The sequence below is a fragment of the Chaetura pelagica genome, unplaced genomic scaffold (genome assembly GCF_000747805.2).
Source record: "Chaetura pelagica isolate M959 unplaced genomic scaffold, ChaPel_1.0 scaffold398, whole genome shotgun sequence".
In the NCBI taxonomy this organism is placed as follows: domain Eukaryota; kingdom Metazoa; phylum Chordata; class Aves; order Apodiformes; family Apodidae; genus Chaetura; species Chaetura pelagica.
The window spans coordinates 139,577-161,287 of record NW_009954305.1 but is presented as its reverse complement, the minus strand read 5'-3'; the positions used below and the strand labels follow the sequence as shown (position 1 = coordinate 161,287).

General features: G+C 35.5%; 1 protein-coding gene across 2 annotated transcripts in view; it reads right to left on the bottom strand.

Annotated features, from left to right (window-relative positions):
• Positions 1 to 21,711, bottom strand: part of KCNIP4 (Kv channel interacting protein 4) — a 320,568-nt gene that overhangs the window by 184,109 nt on the left and 114,748 nt on the right. The window contains exon 1 of one of the 2 annotated variants that reach the window (XM_010003912.1): positions 21,401 to 21,500. The exons of the other annotated variant lie outside the window; for it this stretch is intronic. Within the exon in view, the coding sequence (XP_010002214.1) occupies positions 21,401 to 21,500 (100 nt within the window). Of the gene's footprint in view, positions 1 to 21,400; positions 21,501 to 21,711 lie in introns of those variants that run through there. 2 annotated transcript variants of the gene reach the window in all.

Genomic DNA, 21,711 nt, shown 5'->3' with positions numbered 1-21,711 from the left:
TTGAAAGGTTTTCCCTTCTTTTAAATATCCCCTTTTTTTCCCCTTTTTTTTTTTTTTTTTTTTTTTTTTTTTTTTTTTTGTCCTTTCTGGTATGGTACAACTGGAATCATAAGCCAAGAAAGATTGCTCTGAAATTCCAAAACAACGTAATATGAAGTACCTAATGACCTTGTCAGAAACAGCATTTGAATGTTTTCTCTAAGTAATATTTATATGCAGCTGGATAAAGGCTACTAAAAAAGTCACAGAAGCCATCACACTCCCTGTAGATGATTAGATTTTGACAGGTGCAATCATTCAACATTGGTTGTTCTCCTTTCAGGCCAAGCTAATTACCACTGCAGTTCTCCTGCTACCAAAATGCATGGCAATATCCTAGCACAACACTGCCTTATGCATTGCAGATATATAATAAACTATATTGTGTATGGTCAATCCTGTGATACTAATGATACTAAGTATCATTAAGTATGTGACCTGATGATACTAAGTAGCACTTCATTAAATCAGGATGAGGGAAAATGTTGAAATGCTTTTTTCCCCACTTTGGTTTCAGGTTGATTTTGATAGTAGACATGTCAAAAAGAGAAGAAAAGCTCTATGTGTAATGACTGGTAATGATTTGACTGGTAGCACAAGATAGCTCCCTGAAATTTTTATTTTTGTATAGTTTCACCTGCATTATTGTATAGGAAAGAGCTTTGGTCAGTGTAACAAATAATACAGATTTTAGTAAGCAATGCAGGAAGCAGAAATACAACCTGAGCTCTGGATTTACTGGAGATTTTTTTTAATATCAACTAATAAATAGCAGTGTATAAGGAATAGTATTCAAGTGTAGCAACACATGCTGCAGTGAGAAGAGGCAATGAGAAAGGCAGGTAGGACTGAGAAAGGCAAAGAGAAAAGAAACTCAAATTCACAGGCTAACTGTGAGACTGCAATTTTATTATTAGAGGATTTTGGCACAGTGAGTCGGACTGAAATTTGTCAAAGAAATTTGTAAGTGGTGGTTATGTTTGGAAGCTGTTTTTTCATCTGACTGCAGTATTGCAAGAGAAATAGGTAACCTCCAAGCTAAGAAAACAGCCAAGTAAAAGGACAATATGAATATACCTGGGGATTAGTAAGAACATATATATCACAGATTCTAACTGGTGCATATGGACTAATTTATAACAAGGGACATTATTTCAAATAATGACCAGATTTTTCAAGTGTTCTGTTTTCTCATGTTGTCTGTTGTCAGCATTTACCCTCAAAGTAGAAATGTCACAGCTCTCTAGTTCAAGACATCTACACCTGTGCATACAAATATGTGATGTGCAGCTAAGTAAACATGTAGGGGAGTGATTTTACACAGCAGATGTAGCTTTGTAAACACATAGTAAAGTCACTCTTGAAAATCTATCAGCTTAAATTTTTTTCTACAGGATACAGACACATTAGAAAGTATCCTTAACAGAGTGGTTAAAGTACTTTTTAAATTATTGGAAAATTACCTGTATTCTGGGAAATATATTTAACTGAACACAAATATGCAAGCGTTTTTTCACTGTCAAAATCACCTCTATTCAAGATATCTTTCTCATTTCTCTTATCATTCCTCTCAAATAGTAGGAGCCTGGAAGTTTTAAGAGAGACTCTTAATGCCACAGATTGAACTTTGTGGAACCCGACCAATTTGTGTCTCACTTTATCCTGCTGAGCCTTTAGGCAAAGAACCAATGCTGAAAATGCCAGTTTCAGCAACAACATCCCTGAGGCCAAGAGCTGACACACACTAAAAACATTCAAAACACAAAGATAACAGATGCCAGATAATGGCAGAGTGGGGAATAAATGCTGAAGGACGTAAATATCATTACCAGAAAACTGGTCAAACATTGGCTGTGAAAATATCTGCTGCAGCTTCAGTTTTCATATGAATTATAGTATCTCTAGAAAGAAAGGAGAGCAAGTGAGGTTAATTTTGTCAAAAAAAGCATTAGTTTCTAAAACAATTCTTTTTGAAATCAAAATCCTTTTGAGTTTTCTGAGGGTCAGATGCTCTGGCAGAAATCAGTACAGCTGTGCTTTAGCGAAGCTATGGTGGAACAACTAACTGAGGACTTCTTGACACAAAAGGGTTCCCACAAATAAAAGCATGTTGAAAACATGAAATTTTTATGCCAAGGTTGCAAAGGAGAACTGATTATGCAGGGCAGCTTTACCGTTACATTATGGCTAACAAACCCATTTGCAAAGTTCTGGTTATTTGTAGGGAGTCCCCTCTTTCTGACGTGCAGATGTCATTGAGTGGGTATACACAAAAAATTTTGTAGATTTTTTACTCGCATCAGAATTCATAAATCTTTGTGTTAGAAACAGATTTAAGTATTGATTCTTCCTCCATTAAATTTAATGGAAATGTATTGATGAACAAGACTATTTATAAAATCAGGAGGATGGTTTTCTAAGTATTGCCTTCATTTGGGGAACCTGATTCAAAATATTTTACTTCTCTATGTTTTCTGTGTTCAGATTAAAAATAATTATTCCACTTCTACTTCACAAGAGTGTTACAGAGTAATTAATGACCATAAAGTAAATTGACAACATTTTTATGAACTTCTAACCATAAAATTGATCTTTGTAGTAATCCTGAAACCTTGTGAGATAATACATATGACTGAAAACTTGCTGGTCTTTCCTTCCTATGGATGAGTTTGACGTCAGCCAGGAGAGGTAGAGAGGCATAACATACTTCATAGTTACTGGCAGTTTGGAAGGCAAACACTTTGAATGCTCTGGTTTACTCTTCTGTAAGATAAATAAACACAGAGGGAGTCCTAGTCTGAACTATCATGACTTCTCATGTGTCACATGGAAGTAAAACAAAAACAAAGCCAAGAAAGTTTATTTTTCCTGCACTGGAATGTCACTGCCTCACAAAGCTGAAGGCAATAATGGCCCTAAACATTTAGGAGAAGAACTGAATTAAGAAGTGTAAATTATACTGGGAACAGACAATATGCATCTCAGGGCTGGAAAAGCCACAGTGTCACAAATGTGAAATGTCACTACAGAAACAGTTTGCATAAAGGGAAAACCAAAACAACTCTACATACACAGCAGATAAAACATAAACTAGAATAAGAGAATGAAAGTTTCACTGGTAACATCAGTAACAGAACCTTGAAGCTTGCTAGGCAAGATCTGCACCCAGAATTGTTAAAGGAATTGCTGCCTAAGGCCAAATTCCAATTTCCAGTTGCAGTTGAAATTCCAAGCAATGAGTTGGTAAACATGGAGGTGAAAGAAATACAGGGTCAGTACATCAGGCTGAAATTGTTCTAAGCTGGTTTTGTACTGTTTGATCACTTCCACTTATGAGTCCTACTTCAGATTTGCTTTACCAATTTTGTTTAGAGGCTATTCCCAGTATGTGCAAGGCTCAGAACTCATCCTGTCCCTCTCTTGTCTGTAAGAATCAGTGCCCAGAATAGGTTGGCTGAGCCAAATATGAGCCAAATTTTGTTGTTTTAATCATTAATTTACTTTCTAAAATTATGCCGTAAGTTTTAAAAGAGTTAAATCATAGTGCAAAGTCCTTCCAGGCTTCTTTGTTGTGCTCATAATGTGGAAAATTACCTTACTATGAATTATTTTTTCATTCCCTACTTTAAAACTGTTTTCACTTTCCAGAAACAGTGGCCTGTCTCACAGTTTTTGTCCCTTTCCTTTTCCAAATGTGACTTCTCTGTTTTCAGTTTTCTGCATCTGTTTTTTATTTTACCGTGACAACAAAAAAAGCTTTCCCTATCTTTCTTTGCTTTTTAGGAGTTTACATACACCTGTAAATCTTCTCCCATCAAGTTTTCTGTTTTAAAAACTGTATTGTTTGGAACCTCACATGGACAGGTACCTGTTCTTGGAAACATGAGATTGGAGAGACTGTCAGTAAACAGACAAAACAACATTGCTTCATTTCTCTGAGAGACCTGCTCACCTGCTCTCCTCCCCTCCCTGTGGTGTAAAAGGTAAAAGCACTTCCTTTCCAATCAATAGGGGGCCTGCTTTAACAAGTTGGACGAATTTTGAGAAGTGGGACAAGGTGATATCAAGAGGTTTCTTCCAACCAAAATAGTCCTATGATTCTCTGATTTTATGAAATCCCAGCCTAGCTACAGCCCCTTTTATTCTAGAACAAAAGGTTGTATCAAAATTCAGTAGCTTTTCTATGATACATGTTTTCAGTTGAATGGCAGTTGTGCCTCCTGTGTAAAAATTAATATGCAAATTTTCAACTTGTGAAGCTTTTAATCTGGGAGAGAACTGCTACTCAAAAGCTGTAGGTCAGGAAGCTGTGCACCTGAAGTGTTGCAGATGTGGTCAGGTATTGCAAAATTCAAAGAAATGTGATCACTTTCGGCATATGTTTTATCATTCATACTGCCTTCAGCCAGAGTGTACATATACAAATAAAAGAAGTCAAAGTCTGGTAGCAGCAAGACAAAAATCTGATTAAAACAAGAAACAGTCAATAAAAAAAAACAACAAAAACCTGAAAGAGCAAGCTGTTGCAATGCGCTCATTCATAATGTGAAGAGGAAAACAACATCTGGTAAATGTAGAGCGTATCTAATTAAAGCCTTTGGATAGTTCAGTTGGCAGCTGAAGTGGGCTCTGAAATCTTAAAGACCAACAGAAGGGGCAGCATTGTAAATGGATTGTGCATATAACTGTCTTAGAAGGCCTAGGAAATGCTGCAATTCCTTTACTTCAAAGAAGATCTCCAAGTTGCTCATGTTTACATCCTATTGAACAGACCATGGCAGCTTGGCATCTCTGTGCTTTAGTAGGGACAGTCCTGAAGTTATGTCATCTGAAACCCATAGTAAATTTAACTAAGTATCTACTATTGTAGTGTGATTAGTGGCATATAAAAGGCAAGGGCCTGGACTGTTTCTCAGGATATTGTCTTTCTGCTCTGGCCAGAATTTTTATCTACTTACATATTTAGGATACTATTCCTATGTTCCAGAAAGCCTGGCAAGCCAGCTGGAGCAGGAAAAGTAGCTCTGACCATCTACGACTGTTGGATATTACAGTCCTGCATGTAGTTGCTGTATGGGCTTGTGACAGCTTGGAAGAGCACTCTTCGTAGTTCCAATACTTTATAAAGATGTGGATGACACAGGACATGCATGCAATGTTCTTTCAGGAAGCGCTCAGAAGAAAAGACATTGCAGTTTGACATGGCTACCATTTTTCTCATTACCTTTTAATGAGATACTATATCAGGCCATATGACTACCAAGAGAGGGAAGACGTACTTTGAACTGATCTATCAATGTAATAATAAAAAACATGAAATACAGGGTAAAACTTAAAGAGCTAGTCAGTAGCAACAAAATTATTGGAAAGGGTCTGAAGAGAACGTTGAATCAATCCAGGATACTGATTACAAAATTAAGTCCAGATCTCTCAGGTTGAGATCTCTCCAGATCTCAAATAATTGCACCAAAGTTTAAGTAAAACAGAAGCTTCATGGAAAGAGAATGAGACAGACTGACAGTATCTGATATAATTCTAAAAATTCTGGCTTTCTTATCCATGAGAAATTCTATCTGTAACTATGAATAATTTTAGCAAGAATATAAAGATACAATTTCAAGTCACAAACCAATTGTTAATGGCAATACTATTTCAATAGCACTTCCCTTTTTGGTTTTAACGCACTAACAATCACACAAGTGTGTAAAAAGAGAGTTAATCAATGCTCAGAAATATCTTCTGACATTTGAACTACAAAATAATATTGTCAGAGTACCATAAAATCCCATAAGGACTTTGCAATTAGTATATACTGTTAGGGCTGGACACGTTGTGTCCACGTGTGTTGCCACGTTGGAATATCATGAGATGAGTACAATGGGGAAAAAACGTGAAGGGGTCTCAAAGCACTCAGATACTCACTGGTGTCTACACACACTTCAGCTCAAAAGACAGTAAGACTACGTGTGTGTTTTTAATTGTCACTAGATTAATGGGGACATTTTATCTAAACTCCACCAAAATCTAATTAATTATTTAACAGTATAAAGAAGGACAAATCAATGTTAACTTGTAACTAAAGTTTATGAAACAAAAAATAAGACAAAGCACAGGTCAATGTCAGAATAAATGAAGCAGTATGCTTGGTGTAGACTCATTATTGGAAAGACCAGCAGTGTTATATAATTTGGATCGATTAACAATTTTTCATCTGATAAAGGTCCAGCCACCCAGCTAGCTAATTTTATTTATCTACTTTTGCGACTTAGAGAAAGTGTTTATAACATCTAACATCCAATAAGCAAAGGTTTATGCATGCCAACTGTAAGGCACTTTGGATGACTGACAGCCCAAGTGATACAGGTAAAGACTATTGTGGGTGGAGAGACTACGGAAAGAAAAGATTTCTGCAGTAAGCAGTAATTCTAAAGGCTACAGCTGGATATAAAACACTGTGATATAATAAATAAGACCAATGTGATATCCAGTTACATAAAACAGGAAGGATTTAAAAGTTTGAATGAAGGAGAATGCTTAGTGTGAAAATTATCAACGTTGCAAACACATAAGCAGTTTTAAAGTTTGGAGAACAAAACAAAATATGTAGTTCAGAGTAAAAACAATATATAGAATAGTATGAATGTAGGAACAGATAATGCAAGCGAAGCAAGTAGCTGCCATATGAGTAGATGTTACAGAACAGAGAGATGACTTCAGGAGTGCAAAGCAGAAAATTTTGTTATCTGTAAAAGAATAGGTCAAGCAAACCTCTATTAGAAAGACTAGTAATACTAATTTTCTTAGAGGAAATTGAAGAAGTGCAAGTCATGAATATGTGCATTTTTTTCTCTTCCTCCTGTCAAGAAGGACATTTTCAAATATGTTTTAGGGCAGCTGTCAGATGTTCATAAAGGATTTTGCATGTTGCTTGTTTTGTTCTTTTACTTACATTATGTTCTGCAGCTGTTGCCCTTGGAAACTCATCCTGCACAGCTGACCAGTGCATGTATCACATCAACAGCTGGGAAGGCAGTATTATGTATTAATATATTCACCAGAATTAAAATTGTTTTAAAATTTAAATACATGAGCTTTAAATTAAGGCTTAAGAGTTATAACCACATTTCTGAAAGCAGATCAAGTCTCTGAACTTCACATTATGCTGACTAAGTAGAGAAAAACTCAATGGAAGAAAATTTTCTTGAGCTTGGTGAAAGTTTGGCTCAGACAAAATTTGAATGCCATGATGCCTTATATTGTGCTTAGAAATAAATTATTCCCTGTGATGCAGATATAGCCTGCATATTTATTTAGAATTTGGCCCAGATGCACTAAAGGTTCTTAGGTGCACAGAAGCAGAGAATATGACAATTTCAGTTTCACAGATCTTTGGTAGAGCCTCTCCAGCTGGTAGATCTGTCTAATTAGCCACTGCCAAATATGCTATGGGTCAAGGACACAGTTGTAAAAACTTTCTAGGCTAGAACTGTATGTATTTATCTATTCATTTATTCTAAATCACATTAGGTCAGTAGCATTTTGTTAACATATTTAAAAATTACCTATGAAATTAGTATAATCACAGGATGTGAAAAAACTTCAAACAGATGGTTAACAGTGAATTGCTGGTCACCAAATGCAATAGCTTGACAGATGACAGATTGTGTATGTCCTGCCAATTTGGCAATATTACCTGGATGGGTGCTAAAACTCTTCATGGCCCAGGATTTTTTTAATTTTTTTTTGCTTTTTTCTTTTTTTGACTTGGAATCTAACAGAATATCTTGATGAAGGCCAAACACAAGCACAAGTAAAATAGATACACAGCATATCTCTAGTGCAAATTCATTATTCCGTCAAAGGTACTTTGCCATTTACAAGAAATGTAGTAATTTCACAGTTCTTTTAGAGAAAATAAATCATTAAGAAAAGTTTCATGGTCAAAGATACAGTCTGACTTTAAGGGCTGAAGTTAAGATAGTGATTTCTGAAAATCAAAAGAGTTTAAGAGTTTTCTCTCTTTTTCTGATGGCTATTTTTAATCTTCTTATTGATGTAAGCAGCATTTGATTCTAATCTCCTAGAGACTAGTTTTTCTTGCACAGGTCTCAATTTGCTGTTTAACCTAGAGAAGTTCAGACTGCACTTCAGATACTTTGGGACAAAATAAGGCTTTTCCAGTTATTCGCTGTGTGAATTTCACTAGTGAAACCACCACACAATACAGTGGTAGCTACCACTTTCATAATTAACACAAAAGTGAAATAAAAGTATATCAACTTTTGAGTTTTGAGGGAGATTGTGCAGATCCAGATTCAGTTTACAAAGAAGCCGAAGGAAATCCTAGTCATCCATGCATATTGTGACAGATTTACAAAGTAATCAGTTTATCCATCACAGTATTGCATATTTTGGCTACATTTTCCCCCATCTCACACCAGATACTTCATGGATTCTCCTATAAATTAAGGTAAAAGAACAGAAAAATTAAAGTCTAGCTGTTTGTTAATGTCTGCAAAATGAGGCTCTCTGTAAATGGCAAAAACTCAGTCCTGTCCAGGTAAAAATTTTTTTCCAGTTCAGCTTTCTAGCAGCTCATCTCTTGTCATTAAATTCTACCTTAATGTTGACTGTCTCTGAATCTAAAAATAGCCCTTTTCATGTGCCATGTGATACTCAGGTTCAGGTTTATCTGAGCTGATTAACAGATAATCAACGTTTGGCACAAATGCTTGATTAAAATTCACATCCAAAGGTGGATGTGCAGAGCTGAACATTCACTCCTGTCATTAGATTCTAGATGCTATAAACCAAATGCTGTGGTTTATAAATAATGCATACATATGCATTTGCTATTGTCTCTGAAAAGTGAGTTCAACGTTCAAATGAGAGGGGCTAGTGTAAAAAACATTTAATGGAAAATTGTGCATTGTGAATTGGTACATCATAGAAAAAACACACCAGAATAAACCTAAATAAATCATGTGGAATGTGCCTGATCTCTTGCTAATCTTAAAGGAAGACAAAAACTTACTAGTTCAATTCCAAATCTTTCAATAAATTATGTCACTTTCTTTGCCTCATAAATATGTGGTCTCACACACTTTTTAAAAAGGTGAAAAAAAAAAAGATAAAGCAAAACATCCATTTTTTTAAATAAAGTGAATTCTAAACTCTTTATTGTTGTATGCTTTTTTAGAGACTTTATTATTAAGCTGTGCAAGAAAATGAAAAGGAGATGTTTTCCTTCAATATCTTACTGCATTTTCTTTGTTTTATATTACACCTGTTACACAATTTTACAGAAACCTGGCCTCTCCACCAAGTTAGTCTTCAATTCCATACTTGAATCTTAATCTTTATTGCAGATTCTGTATTTGGATGACTGGACCCAGATTTTATTAATAATAAAAGTATCGAGTATTGACCTTTGACTAGCTGGCTCTCATTTCTCTGTTCTCCAAATACTAATCTAAATTAGAAAAGCACAGGAATACATAATATACTATCTCGCATTCTGAGGCAATATTTGGTGTTCTGGAAATATTTTTTAAATGGTTCAATATAGGTTGTGTTTGTTGTGCCCATGTATGTACCCATTCCTAGAGAATTCTCTGCTAAATAAATTAAAAATTGCAAAGCAGGGAGCCTGTCCGCAAGGTGTTAGAAACTCCTGCTCACTTATTTTTTAAAGTTTATAATTTTTTAACTGAAAAAGGCACAACAAAGATTGTGTTCCTGTAACCATCTTTTCTACTCCTTTGCCCTCCATCTGAGTGCTGGCATTCCTTTCCAAACTACCAAATTCCTTCAAATGAAAGAAGCACATTCAATTTCTTTCTGTTTCCAATTTTCAGTAACAATTTCCTTCAGCTTTGTCAAAATTGACATGAAAGATACATCAAGATAAATCCTGAAATGCACTTTTTGATTTTTTTTTCCTCTGGAATGCATGTTGTCTTCAATATCCCACATAAAAGACCCACAGAAAACTGCATAATATCAATTAATGACACAGGGTTTTCTTGATGTAAAACTCAGCAGTGCCTGGGATTTAGCATGTACCTCCTACCAGATAACTGTTAAATGTCTACACTGTTTGAAAGCTCATTTTTTTCCTCAAGTGAATATTGAACACCTTTATGAAAAAAAAAACCCAAAATCAAAACACTTTCTCGGAAGAAATTCTGTAGGATCATAGGCAGAAATTATTCCTTCCTAATACTTGCTTGGAGTACCTTGAAAGATGTGTTATCTCCAATAAATTCTGATAAACAGTCTTTCCAAAGGAAACCTGTTCTGCCCATACCTCTTTGTGTTCTACACACATTTGCTCTCAGATGATAAACTGTGGGCTGTAATCCTGTCATTAAGCAATTATTACCAAATTGTTTGCAATTCTGACCCAAAAGAAATCTTATAGATAAACATAAGTTGAATCGATAAAAAGGGCCATGTCCAGTGATTCTATTAATGTGAAAAGGACTGCGAAAGTACAGCAGATAAAACCATCTTGGGTCATCTCAGGACAAAACTAATTCAATTAGAGAATGATTTGTGATTGAACCGTATCTGGTGTTACAAAAGGCTATAGCCATTGTGAATTGGACTGGGTTGGGTGCAGGATATGAAAACTGGTGAGTCAGGTTACGGAAATGTTGTTTAAACTGGGCCACCAGTACAGATGTGATGGAAGGTACAAACCATCAAGATCCAAACTCCAGCAAACACAGAGCTAAGATCTCAAAGGACAGCACAGGAAAAAACATCAGTGTCCATAGATCTAAATGAAACAACTGTACATTGCAGTAGATAAATCACAAAAGAGGTTCAGAAGAGACTGAATATTGCAAAGGCATATCTCAACACTGGGTTACTTAATTACTCTAAGCAGAGAGTACACAAGACCAATTATATCAAATGCAACTCTTTTGGATGTAGATAAAAGCATTCCCAAAAGCATTATGGATGTCATTATCTATATTGTTAATGTCTTTGCCAGTTCAAATAGACAGCCATAGGCTAATGGATTAATACTGGACAGTGATTTAGCAAGCTGTGTTCCCTAAATCCATCTGCTTGTTACACTTTGGAAGATATCTAGCTGAACCTCAATTATGCTTTCAGATGTTTGAAGAACAACTTTTTAATTGCTTACTCCTACCCTTCATTTCCTGCTAAATAACCTTCCTTTTTCCTTGTGATAATTGTCAGACACAAATTCACTACAGGGTTACTGATATCATTGTTTCATCACATGCACCAGACTGGAGCAAGCTAAGAGCATGTAGGGCATGAATTCCGTAAGGAAACATTGTGGAACTACCTTGCCAAGAGCAAGTCAGTAAACAGAAACATTTGCAATTCCACAGTGTTTGGTGAGGGCATGACCAGAAGTTCAGATGGTTTCTAAGGGATGTCAAGAATCTCCAAGGCTGCTAGGAGTGCACTAGGATCACACCTTGGGGATCTTCCATAGCACTGTCGTAAGATCTCCTGCTCTGTGAGAAAATCTTTTAAAATAAACCCTTTGAAATAGCCAGTTTGTTTTGTTTTGTTTTGGTCAAGACTACAAGCAAGACTACTGACCAGAAAACAAGAAAATGTTTTCTTTTCCCTTGGATATGCACTTTTGTGTCCCTGTGCATAGAAGATGCTTAAACACTGGAAGTTATCCAGTATGTGTGATGAGATGTGGGAATCACTGTAATGAGCTATGTGAGAGCAGACTTGGAACAGAGACAAAACTGAAGCATCTTCACTGGAAGGCAGAGCAGATTCCTGGAAGCAAAACCAGACTAGCACTTAGTGAATGTATTTTTCTGAGAACTTCAGTAAAAGTAATGCTGGAAGGAAGGCATAGACTAGGGATCTTTGCAACTGCAAATGTATTTTCATCCTGAAATTCAAATTAAAATTACATGTGGATGTAGAGTGGCTCTGGAGTCATTAGAAGTACTCAAGATGTCATGAGAGAGTGGAAAAAAACCTCACAAGATCAGAAAGAGGTTTGAGTCTTCAGTGTTAAGAGTGAACAACAGTGCAAGGTAGGACTGAATGGATCTTTGCATTACCACTGCTAAGTGATGTCTGATGGTACAATCTTTATGTAGGACTTTTTCAACTGGAGCGGAACAGATACTCTTGTGATAGGAAAGTCCCAGCATTTCTATAGATCCTGAAGAAGTCTGCAGATATAATGGGGATTTAACTCCTGATGGGTCACGGCACAAAGGAACACCAAAGCATATGCTTTTACTTCTGTGGCACTATTGCACTCACTTCCTTTACCCTTAAAGCAAGATGTCACAGGACTAGAAAAGTTTCCATGAGCAGAAGGAGTCCATAACAACACAGTGGCAAACTGGATTGATCCACCACCTGTTGAATTTTGCCATTCACTAGGATAGCTGAGCACAGCTTTTTCTGTCTTCTGCTGAAAAACATCTGAGTCCAAACCAGGTCAGGCTGAACCTGCAGTTGACTCAGAGAGAGGCAGTAATTCCCTTCAGTGATTATTTGAGAAAAGACCTTACTCTGACAACCTATCTGATGGATCAGTGGGGATGTTTTCTACCTTCTATCTGTCTGGCAAGGACAGTGCATGAGGTCTTGAATTACTTCCCAATTACGGCTCACTTCCAAGAAAGAGGCTGAGGTCCAGACTAATGAACTTCAATGAGATCCAAATAACCATACAGTTGGTTACTGAGACCATCATATTTTAAAGAGTGGAAAACATTTAATACTATGATAACAAAAAAAAAAAAAATAGTTTCATTACAGTTCTGTAATGATAATTGAAAAAAATGCCCCACACCCCCCCCCAGAAAAAATGAATCTGTTTTAATCCAAGTAGTGATACTGATACCACAAGGTGATGAACATGGTACTTGGAACTATACTTCCATACTGATTCCATATATCCACATAACACAGTGATGTCTAAACATGTTAGTGAATATGGAAAATATACCAATATTGAATTGTGACTTCATCACTGCAATAAATATTCACTACAGAATTTTACAAAAATAAAAGCTGTGCATGAAATATTAAACTTTTTCATTTCTTCTGACTGTAAGAATATCTGTCTATAAATTATGGGTAGCGATACTGCAGCTTTATAATTTGAAGGAAAATTCCCAGAGTCATAGCTTTTCAGGAATAAAAAGGTAAAAATGGCAAAAATGGGGATGATCCAAAGAGGAAAATAATACATCTTTATACTCACCTATATTCAGAATTATTAAAAACTGCAAATATTTTTTCCTAAATTTAATTTGATAACCCAGTAACAAATGGAACAGTTCTGAAGCAGCACTCCTAATTTAACATGTTAATTCACTTTCTATGATGGGATAATTTAAGATAAATAAAGCCACAGGAAGTGGTAAATTTGTACTAATCCATATCAAGCTTCCCAACAGAAGGTCACATATTTTATATGGTTATTTCAAAGGAAAAAAATAAAATTACCAAAGATTTTCTAATAAACTGTTCTAATGAAAAAGACAGGAAATCACCCTGGTCTTTAGGTCTATGTAGAGTCACTAATGTTAATCCCTCTATTTTACATGAAAGTATAAAACCAGCAAAGTAACTCTCAGATGCATTAGTGGCAAACTATCAAGTAGTGGTAAGGTAGGCATATTACCTCTTGCCTCTGACCTGTCTGAGACCAGTTTTGAACTTTGTGTTCAGTAATACCAGTCCTCTGTTTATTAAAAACTGAAAAAGGTTCAGAGAAGAACGACAAAACTTTGAATATGGAAAGCCAAAGGTGTAAGTTTTACTTACTTGGTTTTCAAACGAAAAGGTGAAGAAGTTTTTAAACACAGATTAAAAATTAATGAAAGGATGTTGTGTTGAATCTTTAACTTGGGTTTTCACAGTAAGATTAGTTTTTAAATAAGACTGGTTTAGGTCTATTAATAATTAGTTCAGTCAAAAAACTGTAACATTCAGAAAGAGATTGGTTCTTAAAATAGTTGTACAAAAGAATGGTAAGTAAGCAAAGAGGAAAGTAAGTAACATATAAAGCTTGTCTGTTGCAGATTAATATGATTTTTTGAATGATAATTTAAAGCGGTGTCTTCTCACTGAATGGGTCAGGATCTGAGCTAACTGAAGATTCCTTCCTGTCTTAATGATATTTTTATTATTGCTGAACTATCAAAGCAATTTTGATTGTGGGCAATTTTACTATATCCATTTTACCATATCTCAATTGTCAAGTAGCTACACAACAATTTCAGCATCATATTCTGCCTTCAGTTACACCTCTCCATTTTTTAAAACAATTGTACATGTTCTAGTAACCTGATTCATCCTAAATTTCTTACCCAACTGTAAAATTTGTCGGAAAATGAACTCTGAGCTTTGTGACAATGAGTAAGGAGGAAAGAGCTCTAACTTGTCTTCAAATCCCAAACGGTATTCAAGCATGGCATTTACTCTGACACATTTTTGTAAGAGCAGGACTTTGTAAAGTAAGTTTCAAAATCACATTTAAAAAATCTACATTGATGTATAAAATTTACATAAGGAATATACTGAATTAATTTTTGTTCAAAAACATGAAGCATTTAGAAAACTCAAACTGTGTAAAATTCCTTTTGTCACCATCTGGAAGCTGCAAATGAAGGAACCTCCAATGGACCTTCTCTCCTTGGAATCTTGCTAGGTGTTCAGTGGCAAACATTTTTTGAGAGCACAGGTACCTTTGCTGTATTGCAAATATAACCTTAATTTTCAGGCTTCAAAGGAGGCAACTCATATGGCATGTTAATTTATTTTAAATATTAAACACATATATCCTAAGGCTAAATAAAATTGGACTCACTGTGAAAAAAGTTTTTTCTAATGGAAAAATAGACAAGGACTTTAATCAGATGATAGATTACTTCCAAATGGGCAGACTACACCTTCCTATAGTAGCAGAATATGGTTTTATCCTCCATGGGAACTGCACGTGAGCATTATGGATTATCTGCACAAATTTGTGCTTTCCAGAAATATCAGGTTCACTGCGCACGCATTACAAGTTAAATCTCTGCCTGTTTTTTAAGTGTAACTGATAAGCATGGGCTTGCCACCATCAGAGAAACTTACGTAGGCTGTCTCTCATTTCTCTTGTTTATGAAAGCTCCTGAGACACAGTCAAAATGTAGCTGTATAGATGTTTTTTTTTCTACCAGGAGCAACTGTCTTTCCTGGTGACCTACAAACACCCCATCGCTTGGTAGAAGCAGTGTTAGAAAAAATGCTGATTGAGTGTGAGATTCTGCTACCAAAAGAACAGATCTACTTGTAAATGGCTTCTTCACTGCATTTGAAAGCCTCAACTAGGTATTTTCCAAGAAAATGAACCTGATAAGCAGCAAATAGCATGTAAGCTGCAAGATGACTGCTCTTCCAAAAAGACTTCTTGAAAAGCAGGGTGGGAGGGGAGAACAGTTCATTTCTGGGCCTCAATGACATGACAGTGTCTCTCCTTATCTGTCAAGGTGTAAGAAAATGTTAGATAAAACTCCCAATGCATACAGCAGATACACACATATACTTGTATAATAATTTATATTTAATAGAAGAGAGGGCATAAGGTTTTCTAAATGGAGATAATAGTAGCAATTAACCTTGAAATGTATTACATTAGGTTCAAAATATTTGTAAACTAGGTAATAAGAATGCTTTAATATGTGTCCTCATAACCCATTAATGGACTTGGACTGTTTTTCAAGAAAATGCTCATCTTGGTAACAAGATTTCAACCATACTGTAATATAATATAATAACTGTAATATAATATAATATACCCTTGTGGTCATGAGCTGCAACACAACTATCCACCATAAAGAAAGGAGAGAGTTCTCTGATCAACTCTCTGCTTAATTGTGTCTAATAATTTTGTTCTTTTTAAAAAATAGGCTAATTATAAACTAGCAAGTTTGCAAAAGCTGTTTTATTGATACACCAGAGTGTAGCGCTCTTTATCCATCTACTTCTTTGACATCTCTTCTTCATTTGCAGTTTCAGTATTTACCTACTTTTTACCTCTGTGGATGTAAAACACTAGACAAGCACATTATCATTGGGAGGGAAAATTAGTCTTCTAATGTGAGCAAACTAAATGTAGTCTCAATTTGAAGTGTCTGCATCTATATATATAAAGCCATATATCCTTGGTGTGTCAAAAAACCTGAGTTTCTGAACATGAAGAGCTGCTAAAGAAGCTCTTCAGCAGACGCTGACCTAGGTACACTAGAAGGTTTTTCAGCCTTTAGAATATGATTTGAAAATGTCAGACTGCTTAAAACTGGCAACTAAGGTCTGAAGGCATCTGTCACAAATTTCCTTACCTGCCTATTTCTGTTTTGTTGCTTTTTTAAAGCTCTATCTGTAATTTGAGGCTTACAATATGAAAAACAAACAAACAAACAAACAAATAAATACATATATATGTGTATATACACATAGGGGAAGAACTTTCCTCTTAATTATTCTGCCTAATAGTGTCCTGCTGACCAGTCATGCAGGATGCATAACCTGAGTAGGTGCTAATATGTGTGTAGCTTCAAATCAACTGCAATACATGGAACTGCCTATAAATGACTTGCTAGTGCTGTTGAGCAGAAATATTTAATCAAGATAAACTTTGCTGGAGTTCTGTGTTAAAGATTTCTATCTACTGCTCACTCATCTGCATCTGAATAGTTGTTTCAACAGCTGCTTTAATTTAATTTATCTTGTTATATATGGAGACTTAATTAAACAAATTACTTCTAAGGAATGTCTGAAATTGCTAATATTAAAATTTCTATAATCTCTTTTTCTTCTGCACGCTGTCAGCTCTGGCTAATCATTTCACATATTGGTCCATGATTGCTTTCGTACTTCATAATTTTGTGCATAACTCTCTTTGACATCAAGACTGAGTTTAGGAAAAGAAAAATGGCAAAAAAGCCCCCATGTTTATTACAAGGCATTTCTCACATGAATTACTGGCAATTATGAATTCTCTGATATTAATATTCCTCTGTTTCCATCTATGAACAACACTATGAAGAAGGACAACACTGTGGAAATGCTAACATTCCCAGCAGAAGATAGCCTAGGTGACAAAACAGCTTCAGTGGCTGCTAATTTCAGAGCAACCACAAGTAACTTCAGCCTTGTTTCCAGTCATGTCCAGTCCTCCTAAAAACAGTTGTAAATACCACAAGCAACTTCCTGTGTCTCTGTTTTTTCTCTGTTGAATGGGAAGTTGTCAATAGGATTATTAAAATGGGATTAGAAACTGCTTTGACATTTTAGAGGAATCAAGTGTTTCAGTAAACCAACTCAATGATTATCATTTTAGCTGTAAAGTTCTACTACAGCCACTCTTAGGGATTCTAAGCAAGGACATTAGATAGATATCAATAATATAAAAACACGGAATCCACATTTCACAGTACATACATGATTACCTCCACGCCAGTTTTCTTCCTGTTAGAGGCACTAAATTCTATAAGGGTGTTTCCTACAAGAAGGGTATTCTTATGTAAATACTTTAAATCACCCATATCCTTCACCTCATCCCTAGTAGTGTAGGTTTCAATGCTTACATTGATGAAGAGGAGCGGATTTTGCTGTTTACCTAATTGTTAAATTATTTAGCTTTTGAAAATCAATTCAGGTTTCCCAAGAAACATTAGGACAAAACCATTTTAACTTAGGAAAGGGCTGAATTCGTGATGTTTCAACCACTCTGTCACCAACAATGTTCTCAGAATAACTGACATACAAGGAAGATATTCACATACAAAATCTCTTCCATATCTTGATCAAGTTTACATAATCCTTATATATGAAGATCACAATATTTTCAGAAAACTACTGAAAGCATACTGAAATAATATAAACTGATATCCTGAATACTGAATTCTCTTAAGATGCTAACATACTGCATGTTTTCCTTGTCCAGTTATTGTTTCTTATTTTAATTGTGAATGACTTGTGGAAAACCTGCCATAGAAGAGATATGATTAATTTAAAATTAATATTTAGGTGTGAACAAACTTCCGCCATTAGGTATCAATATATTACTTCTTACACATAAGACATTACTGTTTAAAATAAATCAGTACAGTTTATTAAGGAGGACATAATCTAATTCATGAGGAGTTAAATATTTAACCTAGAGACAATGTCTGTGCAATACACAACCCATGAGAGTGAATAAGTCTGTTCTGCTACTTATCACTTCAGGAGCTGTCATACAACAGTAAAAACATCTCTTTGAAAATACTTTTATAACAACAGTAAAACCACTCAGCAGTTAAAGGCAACTAGGCAAAACCACAGAAAGCAAACGCAATACATCATAAAATAATATTTAACCTAAAGTCTCTGCAACCCACAAGCTACAGAAGTGTACAAGTCTACTCTACTACTTATCACTTTAAGAGCTGTCATACAATATTAAAAACATCTATTTGAAAATGCTTCTCCTCCAACAACAAAATCACTCAGCAGCTGCAGGCAACTGGGCAAAACCACACAAAGCAATCTAAGTGCAGTGTATAAAAAAATACATACAAGCAAGTATATACAATTTTTTTCTGCAAATATTATTTTCATAAACAATGAAAATAATCACATAATATTATTTTATAAATGATTCATATTGAAGAGTCTAACGATATGATAGTTATGACTCTGCAAAGAGGAAAATAAGATTTTGCTATTGATTTACATAAATTGCCACTGATTCTTCCAAATTAATATGGAAGGGGCTCACAAACTTCAGAATAATGATAAACCAGTGCAGGAAGTAAGTTTTCTTTGAGCTTTAGTTACCATGACAAGGCCAAATTCTGAAATCAAGATTTGTACCAAAGCTTCAGTATGCTTTAGAGTTGAGATTAAGCATACTGCATTGGGTGCACTCTGTTACAGATTATTACTCAATCTATGGATGATTTACAGCAGAGACAGGATGTGTTTTATACATCACAAACTATTAATTTCATGTGTGAAAAATACAAAAATATTTTATTAGGATATACTAACCTTTGAGGGGAAAAAATAAGGGATATGACCTATCCAAACCCAGACAACTGCAAATGTCCTTAAAACAAACAACATTTTCAGAAATCTGTGACCAACTTCTCCACCGATTTCTGGAAAAGCACATAGTCCAAGTACACTTATAAAATCCATTTTTCTTAACATTCTGTTAAAAAACCATCTCTAACATTTGCACAATTGTATGATGCATGTACTTTTCATTCAAAATGAATAGCCTTGATACTTAAAATCTCAGAAATGTTTTCAACTGTCTAGTCTAAAGTGCATAAACACTCTTTTTTTTCTACTGTAATCAATTTAGGTCTTTAATTCTCTAAGTTAAGAAAGAAATGGGGAATAAACCTTCCCTGTTTCTGAACTATGAGAAAACAAATTCAGAAGTCTGTGCAATACAGCTAAGCTCCATTTTCATACATCATTGTTTACAGTTGTTACTCAATTTCCACTTAACAGGCCTTTTATCTCATTCACAGCATTTGAACACCACAGAGGAATGGGGCGGATGTGTCTTCTCATGGTGTCATCTAGCTGGCATGCTGGAAACCTATCCTGCACTAGGTGAGAAGAAACTTTAAGGCTCCATGCACATGCAGACTGACAGTTTTTGGACAGTGAAGCAGACAAAAACAGAAAGCTGCATAAGAAACTTATTTCTTACAGAAAACTTACAAGCACTTACAGGCAGTTTCACTATAATTCTAATCATCTTTCTGTTATCAGCTTCCACAGGCATAAAAACAAGTACAGCCAACAATCAAGTGGTAAATTTTGCCAGGAAACCTGACCAGATGTAACAATCAGACTAGACAGAGAACACAGAATCCTGCCAACCAACCTAAAAAGTAAATAGCACCTTTTTTTCTTTCTTTTTTCTCTCTCTCTCTTTTTTTTTTTTTTTTTTTTTTTTTTTTTTTCCTGAATCTCTGCAGACTCTAATGCTGGAGATAACTTTTTTCATAGCATTTCTCAAGTTGACTGACATGTGTCTATTTACAGCTGAAGACAAAACAAAAATCAGAAGTTGATACATTTGAAGGGAATCTCTCCATCATCATTCAAAGCCAATAAATACACTTTAATGGATACATAAATTCTTCATAAAAACACATTTTTATGAATCCCTGCAGGGTTTTCATATTCTGTAATCAATACTACCAAGTCCACACAAGACAACCACACAGATAGTTGAGTGAACTTCCTTATTTAAAATCACTTAAGAACTGCATTTCTTGAAAGGGTTACATAGAACAGGATTATTTTAGACCTTTCCATAGAAGCAAATTTTGCTTTTACTCTCACTCGTTAACACAGGAAACTACAATCTCTCAGTCAACAAAGTTTCCCTTTTCATAGGCATAAATATATACACTGTAGTCTCATGTGAGTTTCCATGAAGATTTGAAATTACAGTATTTCTTCAGTATTTGAGAACCATACCATTTCAGTCTGGAAGCTAATAAAACTCTGGGATGCAATGAATAACTGTACGTTAGCAACCGTGCTGCAGTCAGTGGGGTTTTTAGACTAAGTCCTCGTATGGTAAGAATAAAAACACTTTTAGAAATAGGGTAAAAAATAATCAGTATTCCACTAGTTCTTACAAGTAAAAATCACATTTAAAAGCTAGCTTCTTATTTTTCATTTTTACTGCTTTGTACACAAACAACATTGCCAAGAAGAAAGGAGATGATCTAAGATAAACAAAGCATCAAGCAATAAAACTTGCACTTGATTGCCCTAAGTGAACATTAAAAGTTGCTTATTTTGCATCTCAGTATTGTAGTTCTTCCTCAAGCACATTTTAAAATGTAAACAGTAAATTAAATATTCAACAGGTTTTTAAATACTATGCTAAAATATATGCAATACTATATATACATCTTGGTGTTACAACAATCTCAGTACAGATGATAACAAACAGATTACAAAACAATTTTTGATCGATTACAAGACAATTTTTTTGCATGTTAACATCCTGAAATCTGCTTTGACCCTTAATGCTTTAAATTTGCAGATTTGAAGCAGGAGTAAGAGAATCAGATTTTAAGGCATTTTATCCCTGTTTAGCATCTAAGTTTATACTTGCAGCATTCAGGATGCCAGTGTATTTTCCCTACGGAAGAAAATCACTGCAACTTTAACATCAACAACAGCCAGCCAGATGTGCACGTAGCTCTCCAGGTGACCCAGGCAGTGTCTTACACCCAGGTTACAGGTGCCCCTTGCCTCGCCACAAGAGAATAACCAGAACAGAACAATGACAAGCCACTGAAAAGCACTCCCTTACCTTCTAAACCTGCTTCAATCAGCCCAAACTGTTCCAACACTTTAACAAACAGCACAATCACGATCAAAACTGCTATCATTTCAAGCCCTTCCAAGTTCATGATGAGTTAGGTCATGGTCTGACCATCGCCACTGAGAAAAGTGCTCTTCTGCCGGGCTTTCTTTGCAAAGCCATCAAACTAGGCGCAGAAGGCTCCTGCGAGGGAAGGGGGGCGAGCGGGAGGGGAGCGGCAGGGAATAACACCTCCCGCCTGCCCCGGCGGAGGCCCGGAGGGGCAGGCGCATCCCCCGGCCTGGCGGGAACACCCGGCT